Source organism: Camellia sinensis, chromosome 12 (assembly GCF_055761805.1).
Source record: "Camellia sinensis isolate YWXY chromosome 12, ASM5576180v1, whole genome shotgun sequence".
Lineage (NCBI taxonomy): Eukaryota > Viridiplantae > Streptophyta > Magnoliopsida > Ericales > Theaceae > Camellia > Camellia sinensis.
The window spans coordinates 131136564-131157514 of NC_138972.1; the positions used below are offsets into that span (position 1 = coordinate 131136564).

Genomic DNA, 20951 nt, shown 5'->3' on the forward strand with positions numbered 1-20951 from the left:
TTTGGTGCGGCTTATCTGAATTTTGGTTTTTATATTTTTTTAGTCTGTGTCAAATTGTTTGTTATAAACTAAGTTGGTCCAAAGCCCAGAGTCTCCTTTTTAATTTTGGATTCAAAACTTACGGATTTTAAATTTTAGGATAAACTTGGCCTGGTGTATTATGGACAATTATTCACTATGTTTGGTGGTTGTTTTTCAAGCTTCGTTTTTTTTAAATTTTAGAATATTTGTTCGGTTATTTCAAAAGTTGAGCTCACTTTTCAAGATGATATGTTGAGGATATTAAGGAGAGAGACAATTTTGAAAATGATATATTGAGGACTTTCTAAATTGAAGTTTTCCTCTAATTTAAGGAGGTGGACAATTTTGAAAAGAAAAGAAAAAAATCTGTCACATGAAAAAGTACTCTCATCATATATATATATATATATATATATATGTGTGTGTGTGTGTCTGTTATATGTATGAAAAAATAATTTGGCATGCATTCATTTATGGGTATATATCTTATCATTAAATGTGTGATTTTATCATAAAATTTTCATTCATTTTAATTACAGAAAACGTAATTTTTTTTCCAAATTGACATTAATTTCTTTCATAGAATTAAATTTTCATAAATGTTCTGTAGAAAATTTTGTAAATCGTAAATTTAAACCTAAATCTAAGATTTTGTAAATAAATTTAAACATAAATTTACAATTTTTTTTAATGTCAATTTGTAAAAAAAAATTACGTTTTCCAAAAATTTGTAACAAATTAGGTTTTTCGGAAATTTGTAAATATATGCAGCCAAAAAATATGATTTTTTTTAATGCGAATTTGTAAATAATTTTTTTGCATAACATTTATGAAAATTTAATTATATGAAATACATTTTTTAATGCCAATTTGGAATAAAAATTTACGTTTTCTGTGGTTGAAATAAATGAAAATTTTATAATAAAGTCACACAATTAATGGTAAGATATGTACCCATAAATGAATACATACCAAATTGTGTTTTTATACATATATAGCATATACGTATATATATATATATATAACAGTGATGTTAGGGACCTCTGAATTAGATACTCTAAACACACTTCTAATGAGGTGGAAAAAAAAAAACAGGCACAGCACTGACAGTGACAGTGGGTGGGATCCACTGCCACATCACTAGTGGCACCTCTAATTAGAGGTCTCAAGTATTTTTGTATATATAACTAAGCCTCCGTTTGGGAAGTAGGTTGGGTTTTTGGCTTTTTGGCTTTTTTGGCTATTTTAGCCTGGGCTAAAAAGTTTGGTTTGGGAAGGGCTTTTTGGCTTTTTGACTTTTTTGACTTTTTTTGTGAGAGAAGAGTGCAATGATTATGGGTTAGATGTGATGTTTTATTTTTTGTGGCTAAAATAGCCTATTTTGTCTTTTGTGGCTAAAATAGCCAAAAAAAGTCCCAAACTCTTCTTGCCAAACGAACCCTAAGATGACAGTATTTTTTGATGTGACAAATTATTTTTAAAAAAATTGTCTCTCTCCTTAAATTAGAGGGAAACTTGAAATTGTAATGATGCATTTTTTTGAAAACTAAAAACATATTCTTTTTTAAAATAAAGTTTTCAAATCACTTTTTGAAAAAAAAAAAAAATTCAAAAACATGGAACCAATGGCATAGTTTGGAAAGTTGGTTTTGGTGGGTTAGGGGCTAAAATAGTCACAAAAAACAAAATAGGCTATTTTAGCCACAAAAAACAAAATAGGCTATTTTAGCCACAAAAACAAAACATCAAATTCAACCCATAATCATTACACTCCTCTCTTACAAAAAAAAGTCAAAAAAGTCAAAAAACCCTTCTCAAACCATACTTTTTAGCCCCAGGCTAAAATAGCAAAAAAGCCAAAAAATTAAAAAGCCAACCCACTTCCCAAACGGAGGCTATAATGATTATTCATGTCCCATGCATTTCTTAGGCTTTGTTTGTTGGTCGAACTCAATTTGATGAAATTATTAATACGGTGAGATCGAATGAGAGAATTACTAATATGGTGGTATTAATGTAAAATAAATTGAGGCTGTTTACGTAATAATATGATGATATTATTTAGTTATAATTAAATATATAAATTAACATTAAAAAAATTGTAATGTAGAAAGTGATTTTATTATTATTTCTAAGAATGAAAAACAAAATAATCATTTTAATTCTAAATAATAACAATGATTCAATCCTCTAATTTGGGAACTCTAATTGAACACTAATAAGGTGAAAATTCAAAAAAAAGAAAACAAAAACTAAGATCAAAATATCACATCAATAAACGAGTCCACCCCCTAAGACTCCTTTGGAGCTTATAGTTTAGACTCCCAAATATTTTTGTTCTAAATAAATATTATTCTAGTAGGATCTACAGGATTAATAATCTAATATGAAGAGAAACAAACAGGATCTTATTTTCCAAAGTATAAATTAACCAATTAGTACTGTCAATTGGTCAAGGTTCATGATTAATCATGAAATCTTCACTCAATTGATTTTTTTTTTAATTTTAAATCGAATAAAATAAATAAATAAATAAATAACAAGGCCTTAGTGTAATAGTGCCACGTAATATGCTTTAAAGTCAAAATTTTAATTACAATCTTATCATAAAAAATGGCTGATGAAAGCTGCAATGTCGTCACCTACTTTTTGTGTTACTATTAAAACATTTCTAATTTAAATTTTAAAATTGTGTATTAATGTCTACAAAAATTTAAGGAAAATTTCTTAGAATTTTTTTTCTTCAAGTGTTTGTATTTTAATTAATTCATAAGATATTATCATATTTTAATAAATCCTATTATTTGGATATTGGATCTACCAAATCTTAATTCTTATATTTAAGATATTTTATGAATATTTTTACCCTAATAAATATATTTTGAATGGCTAGCAATTTGGTGTTGCGAACATTCATATTTTACATTGTGAATATTCACATTGATGATGTAAATATTCACATCACAAAATATTCACACTGTAAATATGAATATTGTTAAGTGTATTCTGGTAACTATCTCACCCATAAGATTTATTGAAACATAAGAAATTACAAAAATGCTTTAGAACTCTAATGGGAAGGTGGGACCCACCCTGATGTGATGTTTGTGCCTTGTTTTGTTTTTTTTTTTTTTTTTTGCTTTGACACATCACTAGAGCTCAAATTAGAGCTCTAGATTTAGAGCTCTCTAGCATTTCCCAAGAAATTAATGTAAACTAAATCAAACATAAGTAGATAAAAAATAATTTATGAACCTATTTTGGGAAGTGGATTAAAAGTCACTTCCTAACTTTTAACCCACTTTCCTCTCTTACAAAAAAATAAATAAATAAAAAATAACTTTTAACCGTCTTCTAAAACACCCCCAAAAACTTAACAATGAGTTTCCTAATGGGAAAAAAAAAACAGATGATGAATTTAAGATGGAGTCTTCTGATGAAAAATAAATAAATAACATAATATTTTTTTACAATAAAAAAGAAGTTGATATTTATTTTTAATCAAAATTAACTTTAAAAGTGAAACTAATTTTTATATTTTAAGAGTTTTTTTTAAAAAAATTAATGAGCGTATGAATATTCCAATTAACAAGTTAAAAAAATAAGAAATTATCAATTAGTGTGATTTATCAAAAATGATTATTGATTCATGAAAATTTGTATAATTTTTATTATTAACATTTATTATTAATTTTTTTTTTTTATAAACAAACACTAAACTATTATTTTTGTCACAACCCAAACTCGGTATCCAGAGATTTGGTGCCGCGACAAGATAAAAAATAAAATCATAACAAATTAATAGTATAGCGAAGTAAAACAAAAAGATACCCAAAACTTTATTTAATAATAACATAATATATACATTGGAGCTTCTGTTTAATTAAATTGTCATAATTGAATTATGTCTACAAAGTTCTTGGTGCCTACCCATGCGATGCTCTTGACTCGTCACTTGTAAGTAGTTAACAATTATAAGCACATTGTAGAGTGATAAATATTATACTAAGAGTATAAGGGCATAAAAATCACCATACACAGAGAATAGTTGGGCATTAAAATACAAAATATATAATACGAAAATCATTTGACGTATAATACAAAAATCATATAACAAAAATAATCATAACCACGGTATAGAATGGAACAGAACAGATATATGGACTCAAGAGATGGCTCGCCTGGACTCCAAAGGTGGCTCCCACAATATTATAGCACTGAGTTTCGTACAGCACTCTGCTCTACACTAAAAATCAAAGTGTCAGTGGATCTATGACAGACAGAAGGTCACAAAGTGACTAATCAAAAGGTCAATGGTTATTTAAGTCTCCCGATGAATGGGACCTCCGTGGTAGTACTTATAATTGCTCAAAATTATATTGGGTTTTCTTTATTATACAACATAAGGTTCATAACATAAATAACCCAATTTACATAAAATAAATTATGATAACTCAAAATATATGTAAAATATATTATAGTGATTCAAGATATAATATAACTTACCTTAATTTTAACCCTTAAAGCATCTCCAACGGTGAACCTTCTTTTTTTCCATCAAATATGAGAAAAAAAAAGGCCATTTCCTCAATCTGATACGAAATGCTCCAACGATTACACTGTAGCTTGCATCAAAAGACTGGGGACGTCCGATGGGTCGACTGGTGAATGGACTGAATTTTTTTTTTTCATTCTCCATTTCAATTTCCATTTCGTTTTCAAGAACCAGAACATCAGACAGAGGAAGAGAAGAAGAAGCGTTGAACAAGAGAGAAAGCAAGCAACGAGTCAAATTGTTTTGACAAAAAATCATTAGATATTTTTTTTAAAAAAAAGAAAAAGAACAAACCTATATGCAATAGTGGCGGAGTTTTATCCCATTCTGGCTTCACACAAATCAAACCATACCTTCTCTACTTTGCTTTGTTTTTTCTTTTGATTTTATCTTTCTCATCGTTACACAATTCCGCGGATGATGATTACGATGGCGACGGTTACCATGGCGGCGACAGCAGAAGGTGTTGCTGTCAAATTCCCTTTTATGAAAGCCATAAACCCTAATCTCACTCTCCCTAATCGGACCTCCACAACTATTCTCGTTTTGTCTTTCGCTGATTTTCTTCTTCTTCTTATTCTCTATCTGTTGTATCTGCTAAAGCTTCTTCTTCAATCGTTCACGAAGAAGATTCGAAACTTGGTCCCGTTTCGCTCGGGCACATCACGCGACCTGATTTTCCTATTATTCACCAAACACGTACTTTTGATTTTTGTTTTTCTATCTTCCATTTGATTGCCCAAAAAATAGGATTCAACTTTCATTTCACTAGCTTTGGTAGTTTGAATGCTCTGTGTTGCCGTTGAGAAATAATGATTAATTGTGAAGTAGTGGGACGACTGGTAGGACAACCACTGTGACGTCTGGCCGGTTGTCCGGTAGGACCTACCTCTAGCGCAAACGTACAGTGTTTTGGTGAAATCTGCTAGATCTTCAGTTTAGTGAAATTTTTGAGTAATTCTCATTTTGATATCAGTTTGATGAAACTGTTGGAACAAAAAAAGTTAATTTTTTCACCAAATTCAAATTGGTGATGGTCTTGCTTAACCATTGGAGATGATCTTACTAATTTCTTTTTCCCGATCTCTCAAAGTTCCCCCTTGCTTTTACTTTCTTTTCTTCTTCTTTGTTTTTACTACTCTTCTCCGTTTTTCACCTTTCCCCTTTATATACTCGAGCCTTATACCCCTTAATGAGAATGATTCACTCTCCTTACACACAGTGACTCACCCCTTAATAATCATTGTCATGGATGATTCACTCCCTTACCTAATAGGCATAACAGGTGACTCTTCCCTTAGTATGCCAACGAATAGTCCACCTTTTTCATGTTTCCTTTGTGCCCCCACTTTTATCATAATTTTGTAGTAGTGTTATATTGGCCCCAAATTATATATTAATCACACTTTTGATAACCCAATGCCAAATTCAATTACATCCTTAGCATGTATAATTATGTAATTAGATATATTATCCATATATTTATTTATTTATATTATTATTATTATTAATGATCCCTAATTATAAATTAAATTACATTTTAACACCTACGCTTATAAAAATATTATTTTCCAAGTATCAATTTAACTATTTTATATTAATTTAGCTTAAAATATTCAAAAACAGGGATGTTACAATTTTTTTTTCTTAAGAATGTTGTTAAAATATGTGTTTAAATTAATTAAACTATTTGAGTGTGTAAAAAATAAAATAAGTGGGCCCAACCACCACTAACGGGATACTATCTAGTGTGTTAGATTTCAATTTTATGTATTTAATTTTTTAGAAATTGAGTTTTATTATTTTTTTTATTTTTTTATTTATTTTTAGTGAATAGTTTTAAAATTTTAAATAATTTTTTTACTTTTTCAAATACACTTTACTTAAATGTATCTAAAAAATAAAATATTTATAAAAAATATATTTAAAAAAATCAATAAAGTGCATCTAAAAAAAATATTCTCATATTGAATTCTTGTATTGATTATCAATAAATACACGAGAATATCTAAAAAATTGATTTTCGTATTGATAAAAAAGATATTCTTGTATTGATTATAAAAAAAAATATTTTCGTGTAAAAAATTATCTAAAAAAATCAATTCAGTACATTTGTAAAAATGTTCTTGTATTTTTTTGATATTTTGGTATTTAGTGAATTTTCTAAAGATTTTTTTCACAAATATTATATTTTTTAAGTGTATTAATATTAGGTATATTTCAAATTTAAAAAAAATTGCTTAGAATATTAAAAAAATCAGTAAAAAAATCAAAATAATAAAAAAAATATTTTTTTAAAAAGTGAATTTTGAAAATTCAAATCAAATAAGCTAATTAGTACATATTGGTGAAAAAAATTATGATATTAATTATTAAGAGGAATGTTATATGTACCAATTAGTATACTAATTAGTGTACCAATTGATGATGTGACATAGTTTAAGATATTTTTAGTATTTGTTATTTGTATAATGAGAGAAGCCAATAATAAGGTTAGTGTTGGTACATTGTACACTAAGGCCAAGTTTGGGAAGATAAGAAAAAGCGAAAAAGTCAAAAAATTAAAAAGTTAATACTATTCACCAAAATTCAACAATTACGGCTGCACAACTCTCAATCTTAATTTTTCCCTACAAACTAATTTTTACAATTTTTTACTACACATTTTTTCATAAAAAGTCAAAAAGTTAACCTAAACATCCATATTTTTTTTTCTCAATTTTTTAGTCCAAAGACCCCGTTTGTTTGGGGTTATGGGGAGGGGATTGGGTTTGATAGTGAGGAGGGGATTGAGAATGGGGTGTTTGTTTTAAGAGATAGAGAGGTGACTAGTAATCCCTTGGTATTAGTAAGGAGGAGGAAGGGGGATTGGTAAGGAGGAGATAGAGATGGTATTAGAAAAATAGTGAGGGGATTAGAAATTTTTTTATTTTTTATTTATTGGGAATTTTTTTTAAATATAATATTTATTTTTTTTATATATTTTTATTTTTTTTATTATTTTATATAAAAATAATTTAACAATTCCTCACTATCAATCCCCTTACTAACAATCCCCTCACTATTAATTCCCTCACTATCAATCTCCTCCATTTTATCTCCCAAAACAAACGGATGCACTTATTTAGAATATCCCAAACAATTCCTAATTGGTGCATGTAGCACCACTCAATTATTAATATTTATAATTAATTTTATCTTTTTTATAAATATCTTTTTACTGACACGACAATTTGATTTTTTGGGTTTTTTAATTTTTTTAAATTATTTTATAAAAAATATTATTATATTTCATTATTTCTTTAGTTTTTTGTGTTAAAGAAGTGTAAAATTAATAAAGCTCGGGATTTCATATTTTTGTCCGACAAAAAAAGGGGCAAAATTGAAAGTCAAAAAAAAAAAAACACAAACACGCGCACGAGAGAACCGAGGAGGTGGGTGTATGACATAACTACTTTACTCATACCCAGATGTCACTGTCTAATTTGGTGGGACATACCTTTCATCATTATAAATAATAATAATAATAATAATAATAATAATAATAAAAAGTGAGTCAACAACATATATAAATTATAACGATGTAATTATTATTATTAATAATATATAATAATATATTACATATATAATTATATAATGAATTTAATAGTTTTAAATGGATTTAGATTCTTTAAAATTGGTCATTTTAATTTGAAGGATAAATTATAAATACATCTTTTGAGATTTATATAAAATATAAATTATTTCATGTGATTTAAAAAATTATAAATATTCTAATGTTATAATTTTTTATTTAACATTATTAAAATTATTAATTGAAATATATTTATGATATCATTAAAAATAATTAATTAATTTGATAATTTATTGATAAAATAGGAGATTTGTTATGAAATTATAAATCTCATGAGCTAGAATATAAGTTCTAAAATCGCAGGGAGCGATTTATATTTTAAACAAATTTCAATGGGTATATTTATAATTTACCTAATTTGAAATGATGTTTAGGCTTTGTGGACTCAATTTAGAGTCGAATTCAATTGTGCAAATATAATATTTATGAAAAAAAAAGGATGGCAAAAAATTGGTAGTTATATATTTGAATTATATTTGTTTAAAAAAATAGATAATTATTCTTATCATTATAATTGTTGTTAATTTTTTAAAAAATAAATGTAATTTAAATATATAACTATTAATATTTGATCATCTCAATTTTTTTCATCAATATATACTCAACGAATCACTAAAAGATGAACGCATTGTTTGGGAAGAAGGTTTGTAGGTTTTTTTGGCTATTTTAGTCACAAAAGACAAAATAGGTTATTTTAGCCATAACCAACAAAATATCACATCAAACCCATAATCATTAGGGTTTTCCAAGGCGGGTAATGCTAGGGACACCAAATTTTTTACCAAAAAAATGACCAAATGTCTCACATAGGTGTGGGGTCCGCAATTTTGTGGGCCCCACACCAATGTGAGACATTTGGTCATTTATTTGGTAAAAAATTTGAGACCTCTAGCATTTTTCAAGGCTAAAATAACCAAAAAAGCCTAAAAGCCAAAAAGTCAACCCACTTCCCAAACCAACCCTAAGATTGGCTAAAAAATTGGCTCATCAAATCCAAACACTCTCTTAAATTGGATGCTAATTTGAGAAATTCTAATTATTTTTAAAATCATATTCAATGGTTAAAGTTTATTTTAATGATATTGATTAATAATAAACCATATATTTATTGGTCCGGCCCAGCCTTAGCCTGAGTAGAATTATTTTTTTTAATGGTCTCATTTGATAATAGGTGGTCATGATAAATTTCAAGCCCACCTATTGGGCTATTAAAAAAAAAATATTTTGTAATTAAATTCAATCACACGTCATATATTTCTTAAATAAATATATTAATATCATTATAAATTAAAAGATTTCTTAATAAATTTAATCACATATCACCACAAATGTGAGTTTTAATAAAATCAACAAATGTGAAGTATAGATAAAAAAAATCATAAATATAATTAATTTAATAACAAATCAGGTTGAAAGAATAAATACTAAACTCTTCCAGTCTCGTTAATATATTTGGTTAAAAATGGTAGCCTGACCCGGTCTTATGGGTGAAAATAACCTTTTTCAAATCCTTAAACTCATTAAGCCTCCGTTTGGGAAGTGGGTTGGCTTTTTGGCTTTTTGGCTTTTTGGCTATTTTAGCCTGGGCTATTTTAGCCTGGTTTGGGAAGGGCTTTTTGGCTTTTTAGCTTTTTTGGCTTTTTTTGTGAGAGAGGATTGTAATGATTATGGGTTGGATTTGATGTTTTGTTTTTTGTGGCTAAAATAGCCTATTTTGTTTTTTGTGGCTATTTTAGCCCCAAACCAAGTTCCCAAACAAAGGCTAAGTGGGTTCAGTAGGGCAACGGGCCAATATTTATTTTCCATGATATGAGAAAGAGAGAGATAGGGTTAGCGGATAGGGCTGATCCTGATCCATGGCTATTGCCTTAGCCTCCGTTTGAGAAGTGGGTTGGCTTTTTGACTTTTTGATTTTTTTGGTTATTTTAGCTTGAGCTAAAAAATTTAGTTTGGAAAGGGCTTTTTGGCTTTTTTGACTTTTTTTGTGAGAGAAGAGTGTAATAATTATGGGTTGGATGTGATGTTTTGTTTGTTATGGCTAAAATAACCTATTTTGTTTTTTGTGGCTAAAATAACCAAAAAAGCCCAACCAACTTCTTCCCAAACGGTGCCTTAAGTTCTCAAATTTTGTTCAAGAAAATTGTAAATTAATGTAAGTTTTTAAAAATATTTTCAAATTATTGGGAAACGTTATCAATTTTAATAATTAGAAATAGAATTTTTTTTTCATGAATTTGCAAATCTTTTATGAAGTTTAAATTGATTTGCATTTTTTAAATTTTTTTTATGGATCTCAAATAATTTTAATTTGTAGGGTATTAATAGATTTAAAAATAAATCCACAAAACCAATCAGTGTACCTTACAATTCAAATTACAGAATTTTAGAGCATTTCCAACTCTTCAGTGTTTTTTTCCCATCTAATTTGACTATAAATCTGAGTAAAAAAATTTAATTTGATATAAATTAAAAAAAAATAGTGAACTATTCTGGCTTATTTTAATTTTAATTTTTTTAGATTATTTTATACAAGACAGATTGAAAAAATAAAAAATTTAATATAATAAAAAAATAGAGACGTATTTAGTTCACTCTAAACAGTTATATAATAATAAAATTACAACAAAATTTCAAATTTAATAGTTCATTTATTAATTTGTTGTTTATGTTTTTGTTTTATTCAGGTTTTATTTTTTTGTTTTTTTGTGTGCTTTATTTAGGTGATTGTTTGTTTTAAACTTTTCTCCACTTTTTATTTTGTTTCTGTTTTTGTTTTATTTTATTATTTATTACTTTTTTTATTTTTTAGGTGTGTTTTAAACTTATCCATTTTTTTTTTATTTAAAGCTTTCTAAGAAAAAAAGATTTAAATTTCTTTTATATAAATAAAAAATACTAAAAATAAAATGCCTAAAATATCTCTTAAAAAATGCAGTTGCGAGGATTAAGGAAAAATAAAAGGAAAAAAATAAAATAAAATAATAGAGAGTCATTACTATATAACTATACCTCAAACGCATCACACACTCTCTCTCTCTCTCTCTCTCTAAAATCTTCTATTCTCTCTCTCTATAGATGGAGTAACATTAGGGTTTTTCTATCGTCTCATCCTTCTCTCTCTTACTGTCTCTCAGTCTCGCAGGTACTGCTTCGTTTCTTGAGACGTCACTTGCTGTGAATCTTCAATCTTCCAAAGTGTGTTTTTTGCTTGTTTAATAGTCTGTTTTTGGTGTTTTTCTCTGAAATCTCTGCAATGTTGTTGTGTTTTTGTTTTTTAGAAACATTTTCTTGTTGACTTTAGGGTTTGTGCTCGATCTCTGCGTTTATTTAAATTTTCTGTTTTTTTTTTTTTTTCAGTGCTTTGAGGAAATCTTTCACATTCAGGTAAATTCTCTCTCTCCGTCTCTCTTTTAACGTGAGTGTTTTCTTGACTTGCATGATCCTTTTCTTGACTTGTGTTTATTTGTATTTTTTTTTATTTTTTGTTCTTCTGGTATTTCTTATGCTGTTTTAGTGGAAGTTCCTCTGTTTTGTTTTGTCTAAAAGTAGTTCTTTTGCTAGATTATTTGTTTTTTGCTTTAATTTTGTGGTCGTTTTTTGTGTTTTTCTCTGTTTTTTTCTTGCAGTTTGTGTTCTTCATTTTCTTGTGTGGTTGTATTTTGTCTCTAATTTCTGGCTCCTGCTAGTTTGGTTCTGGATATATACATATTGGGGGTATTTTTTTTGTTTCTTTTCTGGTCTTTTCGATTTTGCTTTTGATAACATTTTTGCCAAGTTTTTAATTTTCAGTTTAAAAAAAAAATAATTAGAAACTATTTTGACAAATATATAAACAACTGAAAAGATATTTTTGAATTTTAAAAAATTGTTTCCGCCCCAAAATGATAAAATAATATGAAAATAATGTGCATCTTTTATTTTTTATTTTACCAAACTTGTTTTTAATTTGTTTAGAAAATAGATTATGAAAAACCAATCAAAACCCTTTTTTTTAATCTGGCCAATTTTTTTTGTCTAATATATGGTGGGTTTCTGGTCCTTCAGCTTTATTAGCATGCACTTAAAGGTCTTGCTGTCTATGTTTTTTTTGGGTTTCAAGGCTTGTGGTCGTTAATGCTGGGATATGTCTTGCTATCTGTTAAGTATGCTTATTTTTTTAGCACGAGTCTCAGGTTTTGAGACCCTTATTTGAAGTTGGGTCTTCCTCTTGAGGAGTTGAACTGAGTTAAATGTCCAGAAAGTTTTGTCCCTGCCTAGATCAGAGTGCTATCTACGCCTTTACATTTTTAACAACCAATACTACCTTTTAATGTGATGAGGTTGATTTTTTTCTTCTTCACACATATATATATCTTTTCGCAGGCTTGTATTTGGTGTTTTTAGGATCCATTAAGGGTAAAATGCCTCCTAGTCATATCAAATGACTTGTGCTTTACTTATTTTTTAGCTTTGACATTTTAGTGTTATCATTTGACTACTTTTCCCCCTTTACTTCCTGAACTTCATACATCTATCGTTTTCCACAATTTTCACAGCTTCTGGTTGTGGCAATTGCTTTTGTATTGCTGTTCTATTTTGGCTTCAGGATGTATAGCTTTTCTGTTGGTTCAATGGCTTTGAGTTTTGTCTCCTTTTACTCGGGTTTAACACCTTTAAATAAATATAATTTCATAGCTGTATTTTTTTCAGACATTTCTGATAACTTGAGATGTATTTTAATTATTTTCAGTTTAGGATCTGATGGATTCATTTGAACACGATGGAAATGGTGCGACAGAAGCTTTGCCGCCTCCCCCACCTGTTCCACCAAATATTGTTCCATTGCAAGCAGAACCAGATCATGCGCCTGAACCAGTTAAGAAAAAGGTCATGCGTGTTCCAATGACTAGACGTGGCCAGGGATCCAAGGGGCAAAAGGTTCCGCTCCTAACTAATCACTTCAAAGTGAATGTAACCAATGTTGATGGGCACTTCTTCCACTACAGTGTATGTTTCATATCTGTCTTTCTAATACTATGTCACAACTCTTTCTGGAATTTGATGGAATCTACGAAGTTGTAAAACTCATTCATACTCATTTTTTGTTTTTTTGCATTCTCTAAACAGGTTTCAGTCTCTTACGAAGATGGCCGGCCGGTAGATGGCAAGGGTGTTGGAAGAAAAGTGATTGATAGAGTTCATGAGACTTATGACACGGAGCTAGCAGGAAAGGACTTTGCTTATGATGGCGAGAAGAGCTTGTTTACAGTTGGTCCCCTTCCTCGGAACAAGCTTGAATTCACTGTTGTGCTTGAGGATATATCGTCAAACAGGTATAGACATAGAGTGCTTTGCTATTGCTTTGTTTGCACGTTTTTATTGATGTTTTGTTTGTATTATATATAGTAACATGTTTTTTATTTTCATGTTCAGAAATAATGGTAATCGCAGCCCAGGAAGTCCTAATGAGAATGACCGAAAGAGACAACGACGACCATATCAATCTAAAACTTTTAAAGTGGAGATAAGCTTTGCTGCTAAAATTCCTATGCAGGCAATTGCAAATGCATTGCGTGGTCAGGAGTCGGAGAACTCTCAAGAAGGCTTAAGAGTTCTTGATATTATCCTGAGACAGCATGCTGCAAAACAGTGAGTGATAATTCATATACTTGGAAGTTAGAAGTGTGCAAGGCTTGATTTTATCTACTTTCTAACCTAATGAGGGTGAATTGCAGGGGTTGCCTTCTTGTTCGTCAATCTTTCTTCCATAATGACCCGAGGAACTTTTCAGATGTGGGAGGTGGTGTCCTCGGCTGCAGAGGGTTCCATTCGAGTTTTAGAACTACCCAGGGTGGCCTGTCTCTGAACATAGGTAGGACACGAATACAGAGACAGACATTATATGCACTTTCTTTGGTCTATGTTACTTTCTTATCCAATTGTGTTATGTTCATCACAATTCTGCACGCTTCACTTTCAGATGTGTCTACCACCATGATAATCCAGCCTGGGCCAGTGGTGGATTTTCTGATTGCAAACCAAAATGTGAAAGATCCTTTTTCAATTGACTGGGCAAAGGTAGTAATCTTCACCTTTCTGTTTTTACTTTAATTTTACTTCTTCGTAATCATATTCTTTCTCTTTCCTGAATTATGTTGAATCTTTTGTAACTTGTTTTGTTTAGGCCAAACGTATTCTTAAGAATTTGAGGGTAAAGACAAATCCCTCCAATACTGAGTACAAAATAACTGGATTGAGCGAGAAGCCTTGCAAAGAGCAGATGTAGGCTTCCCTATTATTAGTTCCCTTTCCCAAGCATGATTATTATTTCTTCCCTGCTAAGTTTATGAATTGCGAGATAATTGGGTTTATGTTAATGTTCCTGGCCATTTCCCCTTTTTCTTTTTCTTTTTCTTTTTCTTTTTGGTTGCATGTTGTAGGTTTTCATTGAAGCAGAAGGGAAAAGATGATGATGGCGAAGTTCAGACACTGGAAGTGACTGTTTATGATTATTTTGTTAATTATCGCCACATAGATTTACGATATTCTGGTGATCTTCCATGCATTAATGTTGGGAAGCCAAAGCGCCCTACTTACTTCCCTCTTGAGGTGAATGATGAGTTAGTTCTATTTAAATGAAAAGCCTGACGTGATCCAATTTTAATATATGGTATCTAATCACAGCTTTGTTTTTCTAGCTATGTTCTTTGGTGTCCCTGCAACGCTATACGAAAGCTCTGTCAACTTTTCAAAGATCTTCTCTAGTGGAGAAATCAAGACAAAAGCCACAAGAAAGGATGAGAGTATTAAGTGATGTAGGTGTCGTCCTCAAACATGTGATTGATATTGCTCTTTGCATTTGGCTAAGTCTTTCATCGGTTTTGATAGGCTTTAAAACTCAACAAATATGAAGCTGAGCCTATGCTGAAGTCTTGTGGCATTTCAATTGGTACTAACTTCACCCAAGTTGAAGGTCGTGTGCTCCCAGCTCCAAGGGTATTTATCTAATTCCATTTGTGTATGGCTTGTGGTTTGTCTTTCTGTTTTGTTGATCTATTTGATCTTCTATTTTGTTACCTTAAGCGTTAACTGATTTTGGGCTAACTATACCTTTATCCTATTACAGTTGAAAGTGGGGAATGGCGAAGACTTCTTTCCTCGAAATGGCCGGTGGAATTTTAACAATAAGGTGATCTTTGGGTTCTGCATGGCTCTCTAATTTATTTATTTATTTATTTTTCTTAGAACTTGGCACAGTTCAATTTTAATTCTGTGTTCTTACAAAATTTTTCTTTGCTGGTGTAGAAACTAGTGGACCCAACAAAGATCGATCGCTGGGCTGTCGTGAACTTTTCAGCTCGCTGCGATATCCGTGGCCTTGTTAGGGATTTGATCAAATGTGGAGACATGAAGGGAATTGTATGTCCTGTCATTTATTCTAGCTTAACTCAGGTTCACTACTATATGATTTAAAATACAAATCTTTTTTATTTTGTTTTTGTAGCAAATTGATGCTCCGTTCGATGTATTTGAAGAGAGTCCACAAAATAGGCGGGCCCCACCTCTTGTTAGAGTGGAAAAAATGTTTGAAGATATACAATCCAAGCTTCCTGGGGCTCCTCAATTCCTTCTCTGTCTGCTTCCAGAGAGGAAGAACTCTGATCTATATGGTTTGTTTGATTTGATTTATTCCTTTATCACACTGTTGTTTTTTTTTACCAGTGTTCAATGAATAAATCCATTTTAATTTGTAAGGTCCATGGAAACGAAAGAATCTCGCTGACTTCGGCATTGTCACTCAATGCATTGCACCTACAAGAGTTAATGACCAGTATCTTACTAATGTTCTCCTTAAGATCAATGCGAAGGTGAGGTACTTACTGTATGGAGGTGTGAGTTCCTCAATGAGACAAGCTTCCCCTCAATTTTCAGATTATAAGTTTGGACATTGTGATATCCTTTTTTGTCATCTTCTTTGTCATCTTCTTACCTGCAGCTTGGTGGATTGAATTCAATGTTATCTGTTGAACATTCTCCCTCTATTCCCTTGATATCGAAGGTTCCCACCATAATTCTCGGGATGGATGTCTCACATGGCTCTCCTGGGCAGTCTGATATACCATCTATTGCTGCGGTAACATGCTGCCTTTTTCTCATCTCTGGCTTTCTGTATGCTTTTGCCATACTTGTTTTTTCCCTCTGATACTATCAGTATCTAACATGTACTTGGGAATCCATACAAAAATGTCACATTTTTTACTTTATTTTTCTATTATGTTTCCGTATTATTGAAATACATTTCGTCTTATTGTTTAAATTCATAGGTGGTGAGCTCCAGGCAGTGGCCACTGATTTCACGTTATAGGGCATCTGTCCGCACACAGTCCCCGAAGGTTGAGATGATAGATTCGCTATATAAGCGTGTTTCTGAAAGTGAAGATGAGGGTATAATGAGGTGGGGATTTTTGTGTTTAATGATGTGACGTTTTTTGCTTTTGTGTGAGAGACTGCATGCATGCCTTCACTGTTTATTATTTACAAATTCTGTTGATTGTTTGATTTATCAAAAATGTTTTAGAGCTTTAATATAGGAGCTCTAAGAGCTCTAATGGGAGGTGGGTCCCACTGTGATGTGATGTTTTGGCCTTGTTTGTTTTTTTTTTTTTTTTGGGATTTTCCATGTCATCAGAGCTCAATTAGAGCTCCCAAATTAGAGGGATGTATCATTGTTGTTGATTTATTAATGTTATGGATTTTAGAATGCTATTAGATTGTGCATGTGATTAGTTTCTAGTTATTGTCCTTTGACTGTGGGTAAGCTTTAGAGAGCCATGTGAGAATTATTCATTTAATTTCAGGGAGCTTTTATTGGAGTTCTATGTGACATCAGGGAAAAGGAAGCCTGATCAAATTATCATATTCAGGTACTTCTCTGTTTGGCCAATAGCAAGTATTTTCTCTGGATCATGTTATCATATTCATGACTGACTTTTTCACTTGCTCTGGCTCTGCATCTTTGTAAATAATATAAAGGAGATTCTCGGGCATGGGTTGGTTGATTCATAATTAATTGTTTCTACCCCTGTTGTTCATACTGCATATGCTTAATGGATGCTATGAACTTGTACCCTTTGATGTTGGCTTTGCTTTTTGTCATGTGTAATAGTTCTATTGGTTTATTGGAGCTCAATTTTACCATATACATCATTGCCATCAACTTATGTTTTGTAGTATTGCCCTGTTGCATTTATCAAGTGGAAAGAAAAAGAAACTTGTAACCCTTTGGCCTGATAGATTTAACAAGGCCTCTGCAACATAAACTTCTCTTACATGCATGTGTATTTTTATGCCTTTTCTTTTTCTCTTTAGATGTTCTACTTTCTTTTGCACTATGTAGTCTGCCAATTTTACCCTTTCTTTGTCAATGAATAACATTGTGAATTCTTCTAGGGATGGAGTCAGTGAATCACAATTCAACCAAGTTCTGAATATTGAACTCGATCAAATTATTGAGGTTTTTGGCTAATTTTCATCCTTTGATATGCTTAGAAGCAGTCATCTATTTCCGGTTTAGTGAAATTAAAAGCTGTAGTTGTAATTTTTATTTATCTATTGTGTGTGCAGGCCTGCAAGTTCCTTGATGAGAAATGGTCACCCAAGTTTGTGGTGATTGTTGCTCAGAAAAATCATCATACAAAATTTTTCCAGCCTGGATCTCCAGATAATGTTCCACCAGGTTAGTCCTCCAGTAACATCGCGGTGAAAGTTTAAAAATTGTATTGAATGAAAGCCCTTAACATTTCAATTTATGCAGGGACGATAATAGACAATAAAATATGTCATCCGAAGAACAATGACTTTTACTTGTGTGCACAAGCTGGAATGATTGTGAGTATTACCATACCATACACATATGACATTGGATTCAAACTCGGTTTTCTTTGATTGCATGTTTGTCTGTTTATATGTTTATTTTCCTAGAAGTGTTTTTTGGAGTTGTTTCCTTTTGATTGTTGATTCAGCAATCGATGAAACAGGCTGGCCTGAGCCTTTGCCTCTATTTTGCTAGTAATGCTGAACTTTTTAAGTACATTATTAAATTCTGTGTGGCTTGACCTGTGAAGTCCCCATTTAGGATTTTATTTTTGTGATAGCGCTTCCACCCCCCGTCCCCCACCCAACAAACCTATTTGCTGCTGGTGTAAAAAGAAAAGTGGGTGATAACCATGATTCTTAAGTTAGTACCAGTTTTTAATTTTGTAGTATAGAGATTAATTTTTGGGCAATTTGGTTTTGGCCCTCTTTCTTCCCTTTAAAGTTTGAATTGCTCCCACATATTTCATTTTTTTGCCCTAAATTTTTAGTTAGTGTTGCGCATCTACACCAAGTTAAAACCTGCTTCAGTTTTGGAACAGAAATTGTTGGCTCTATTGTCTGGTTCCTTACTCTTCATAAGGGTAATGTGTTTGCTTTGTAATTATAAACTATATAATGAGAGCAAAGTAACAAATGTTAAGTCTTTGCCTTCATTCCCCCCTCTCTTGCCTGCCCTTTTATCATTTTCTATCCCCTGTTGTTTAGCTCATCCCTCCATGTATATCATAATGGGAGTGGTAGTTTAGATTTACATACTTAACATGCAAACCTATTTACAGTAGAAATGCTTTTTGAAGTTCCGATTTTGTCCTTATATGTATCCTTGTGTAATCTTTGTATCTTGCTTTGACAATTGAGAGTATATTGAACTTTCTTTGTCTCATGTTTACTTTATAGGGGACCACAAGGCCAACACACTACCACGTTCTATTAGATGAGGTTGGTTTTTCAGCTGACGACCTCCAGGAGCTTGTACATTCCTTGTCCTATGTGTAAGTAGATTTTTGACCGGTGTCTAGAACATTATCACTTCAATTATATCTGTAGAACTATAGAAAATTATAAATTCCTTTTTAATCTGTGTTTTAAAATTTTTTTAGGTACCAGAGAAGCACAACTGCAATTTCCGTTGGTAATTATGATCTTCATATGAATGCATCATCTAATTCTAGCAAAAATATTATTATCATGTTGTTCAGTAGTTAGCCTTCTAAAATCTAACCTAAAGATATAGTTGCCTTCTCTCTCGGTATGGTTGTAGAGATCGGTAGCCATATGATCGGATCCTCTTAAAAATAATTATGATTTGGAGAATAGCCCATCCATTTTTTTAAATACAAATGTGATCTGACTGTATAGCTATCGATGTCCGGCCATCTACTTGTACAGCCTACATGTTGAATGGTTTGGATCACCGAAGTGGCCCCTAGATGGGCCAACTGAACCTCTCTAGTCCAATTAAGGACCGGAGAGAAGAGAAGCGTGTTCCGTTTTTTTAACCAAATGATGATGGTTATGTGTTTGATGTTTAGTCATAATGGTGGTTGGTTCACTCAAATGCAAAAATGTGGTTTCCTCCATTTTTTGTTCCAATTCTATTGATTTCAAATTTTGATTTTTTTATTGCGCCCCCCCCCCCCCCCCGCCCCCCCTATTTGTATGCAGTTGCTCCAATATGTTACGCTCACTTGGCGGCGACTCAAGTGGGACAATTCATGAAATTTGAGGACCAATCAGAGACGTCCTCGAGCCATGGTGGAATGACATCTGCTGGGGCTGTTCCTGTCCCCCAGCTGCCGAAATTAAAAGAGAATGTTTGCAATTCTATGTTCTTTTGTTAAGTAAGGTCCCTTTTATGTAAAACCTATGGTGTTGACCTTCCTCTATGGAGGGGCTCCGACTTCACGTAGGAACATCGAATCCTCTTTTGGTTTCTTGGACTCTAGTACTTTTTAAACTTTTCCTTCGACTGTGCGCTCTGGCTATATGCCTGTTTTGCAGAGACATGTTATAGATATTGCTAGAGTTACTAAGGTTGTTCAGATTGCATTTTGTGTTCTCTTTCTTGTGCCTGAAAGTGATGCATATCCGTTGCTAGAGTAGGTAGAGCCATCATGGATGGGTTGCGCCGAGTTAGTAAATGTGGACCGAAATACAGTTATATACTGCCCAAGGTGAGTAAGAAAGCGGTGGATAGGTGCTGGTATTGTGCCTGTGGAGGGCGTTAATGGAAGTTGGGTTGGGGGGTAGTGGAAGGGAGTGTGTTATGGGTTATTATGCCAAGAGGTTGGCATGTATTTTTCATCCAATTTTGATGGAATGTTGGATGTTGAAGCGCAGTATAAAAGCTAATAACATCAGGGTTTGAAGTGGAATTCTCTTGAGGTGATTTTATCATTGGGTAAATTACACTGACAACGCCCCTGAGGTTTTTTATTAGTAGAGATGTCACTTCACTTTTGAAAAATTATGTTTTCCTCCTTGAGATTGTTGATGTTATGTTTTAAAATTTTTTCAACGATTATCTTGTCTTTTTTCGGACCATTTTTTCTTCTTTTTATTATGATTATATTTTATAGTTTTTGATCATGAAATTTTACCTGAATATATTCTAAAATGATGTTATATAAATTTAAATTTTAAGGGTATTTTTTCATAAATTTCTTTTTACCTATTTATGTTTTATTTAATCTATATTGTTTTTTTATATTTTAATAAGTTTTATGAGTGATATAGTTATCAAAATATCTTTCATAATATTTATATTTATAGTGTGAATGTTTTGTCATGAATGTTTACACTGTTAATGTGAATATTAATATGTCAATGTTAATATTCATATTATAAAATATAAATGTTGACATTATTAAATTGTTAACCCTTTAA

General features: G+C 31.3%; 1 protein-coding gene across 5 annotated transcripts; it reads left to right on the forward strand.

Moving 5' to 3' along the window:
* The first annotated feature begins 11193 nt into the window (after positions 1-11193).
* Positions 11194-20107, forward strand: LOC114306674 (protein argonaute 4). 5 transcript variants are annotated; one of them, XM_028251955.2, is made up of 24 exons: positions 11194-11352; positions 11568-11594; positions 12940-13196; positions 13317-13522; positions 13623-13838; positions 13925-14061; positions 14170-14267; positions 14374-14471; positions 14630-14798; positions 14888-15004; positions 15078-15185; positions 15316-15378; positions 15495-15608; positions 15694-15859; positions 15945-16057; positions 16186-16323; positions 16514-16644; positions 17048-17113; positions 17640-17703; positions 17814-17925; positions 18004-18077; positions 18963-19057; positions 19166-19197; positions 19731-20107. In XM_028251955.2, the coding sequence occupies exons 3-24, from the start codon at positions 12951-12953 to the stop codon at positions 19904-19906; spliced, it is 2739 nt and encodes a 912-aa protein (XP_028107756.1). In that variant the 5' UTR covers positions 11194-11352; positions 11568-11594; positions 12940-12950; the 3' UTR covers positions 19907-20107. The 5 variants fall into 5 exon arrangements, with proteins under 5 accessions (XP_028107756.1, XP_028107757.1, XP_028107758.1 ...); XM_028251957.2 differs by having other exon boundaries at positions 11223-11352; positions 12945-13196; XM_082899884.1 differs by having other exon boundaries at positions 11239-11405.
* Positions 20108-20951: the final 844 nt, after the last annotated feature.

Excerpts from the sequence above, each read along its gene's own strand:
- LOC114306674 (XM_028251955.2), top strand. The coding sequence starts at position 12,951 with ATGGATTCATTTGAACACGATGGAAATGGTGCGACAGAAGCTTTGCCG. Across the intron at positions 15,860-15,944 it reads GAAGAACTCTGATCTATATG|GTCCATGGAAACGAAAGAAT; the intron begins GTTTGTTTGATT and ends TTAATTTGTAAG. Across the intron at positions 18,078-18,962 it reads GTGCACAAGCTGGAATGATT|GGGACCACAAGGCCAACACA; the intron begins GTGAGTATTACC and ends TTTACTTTATAG.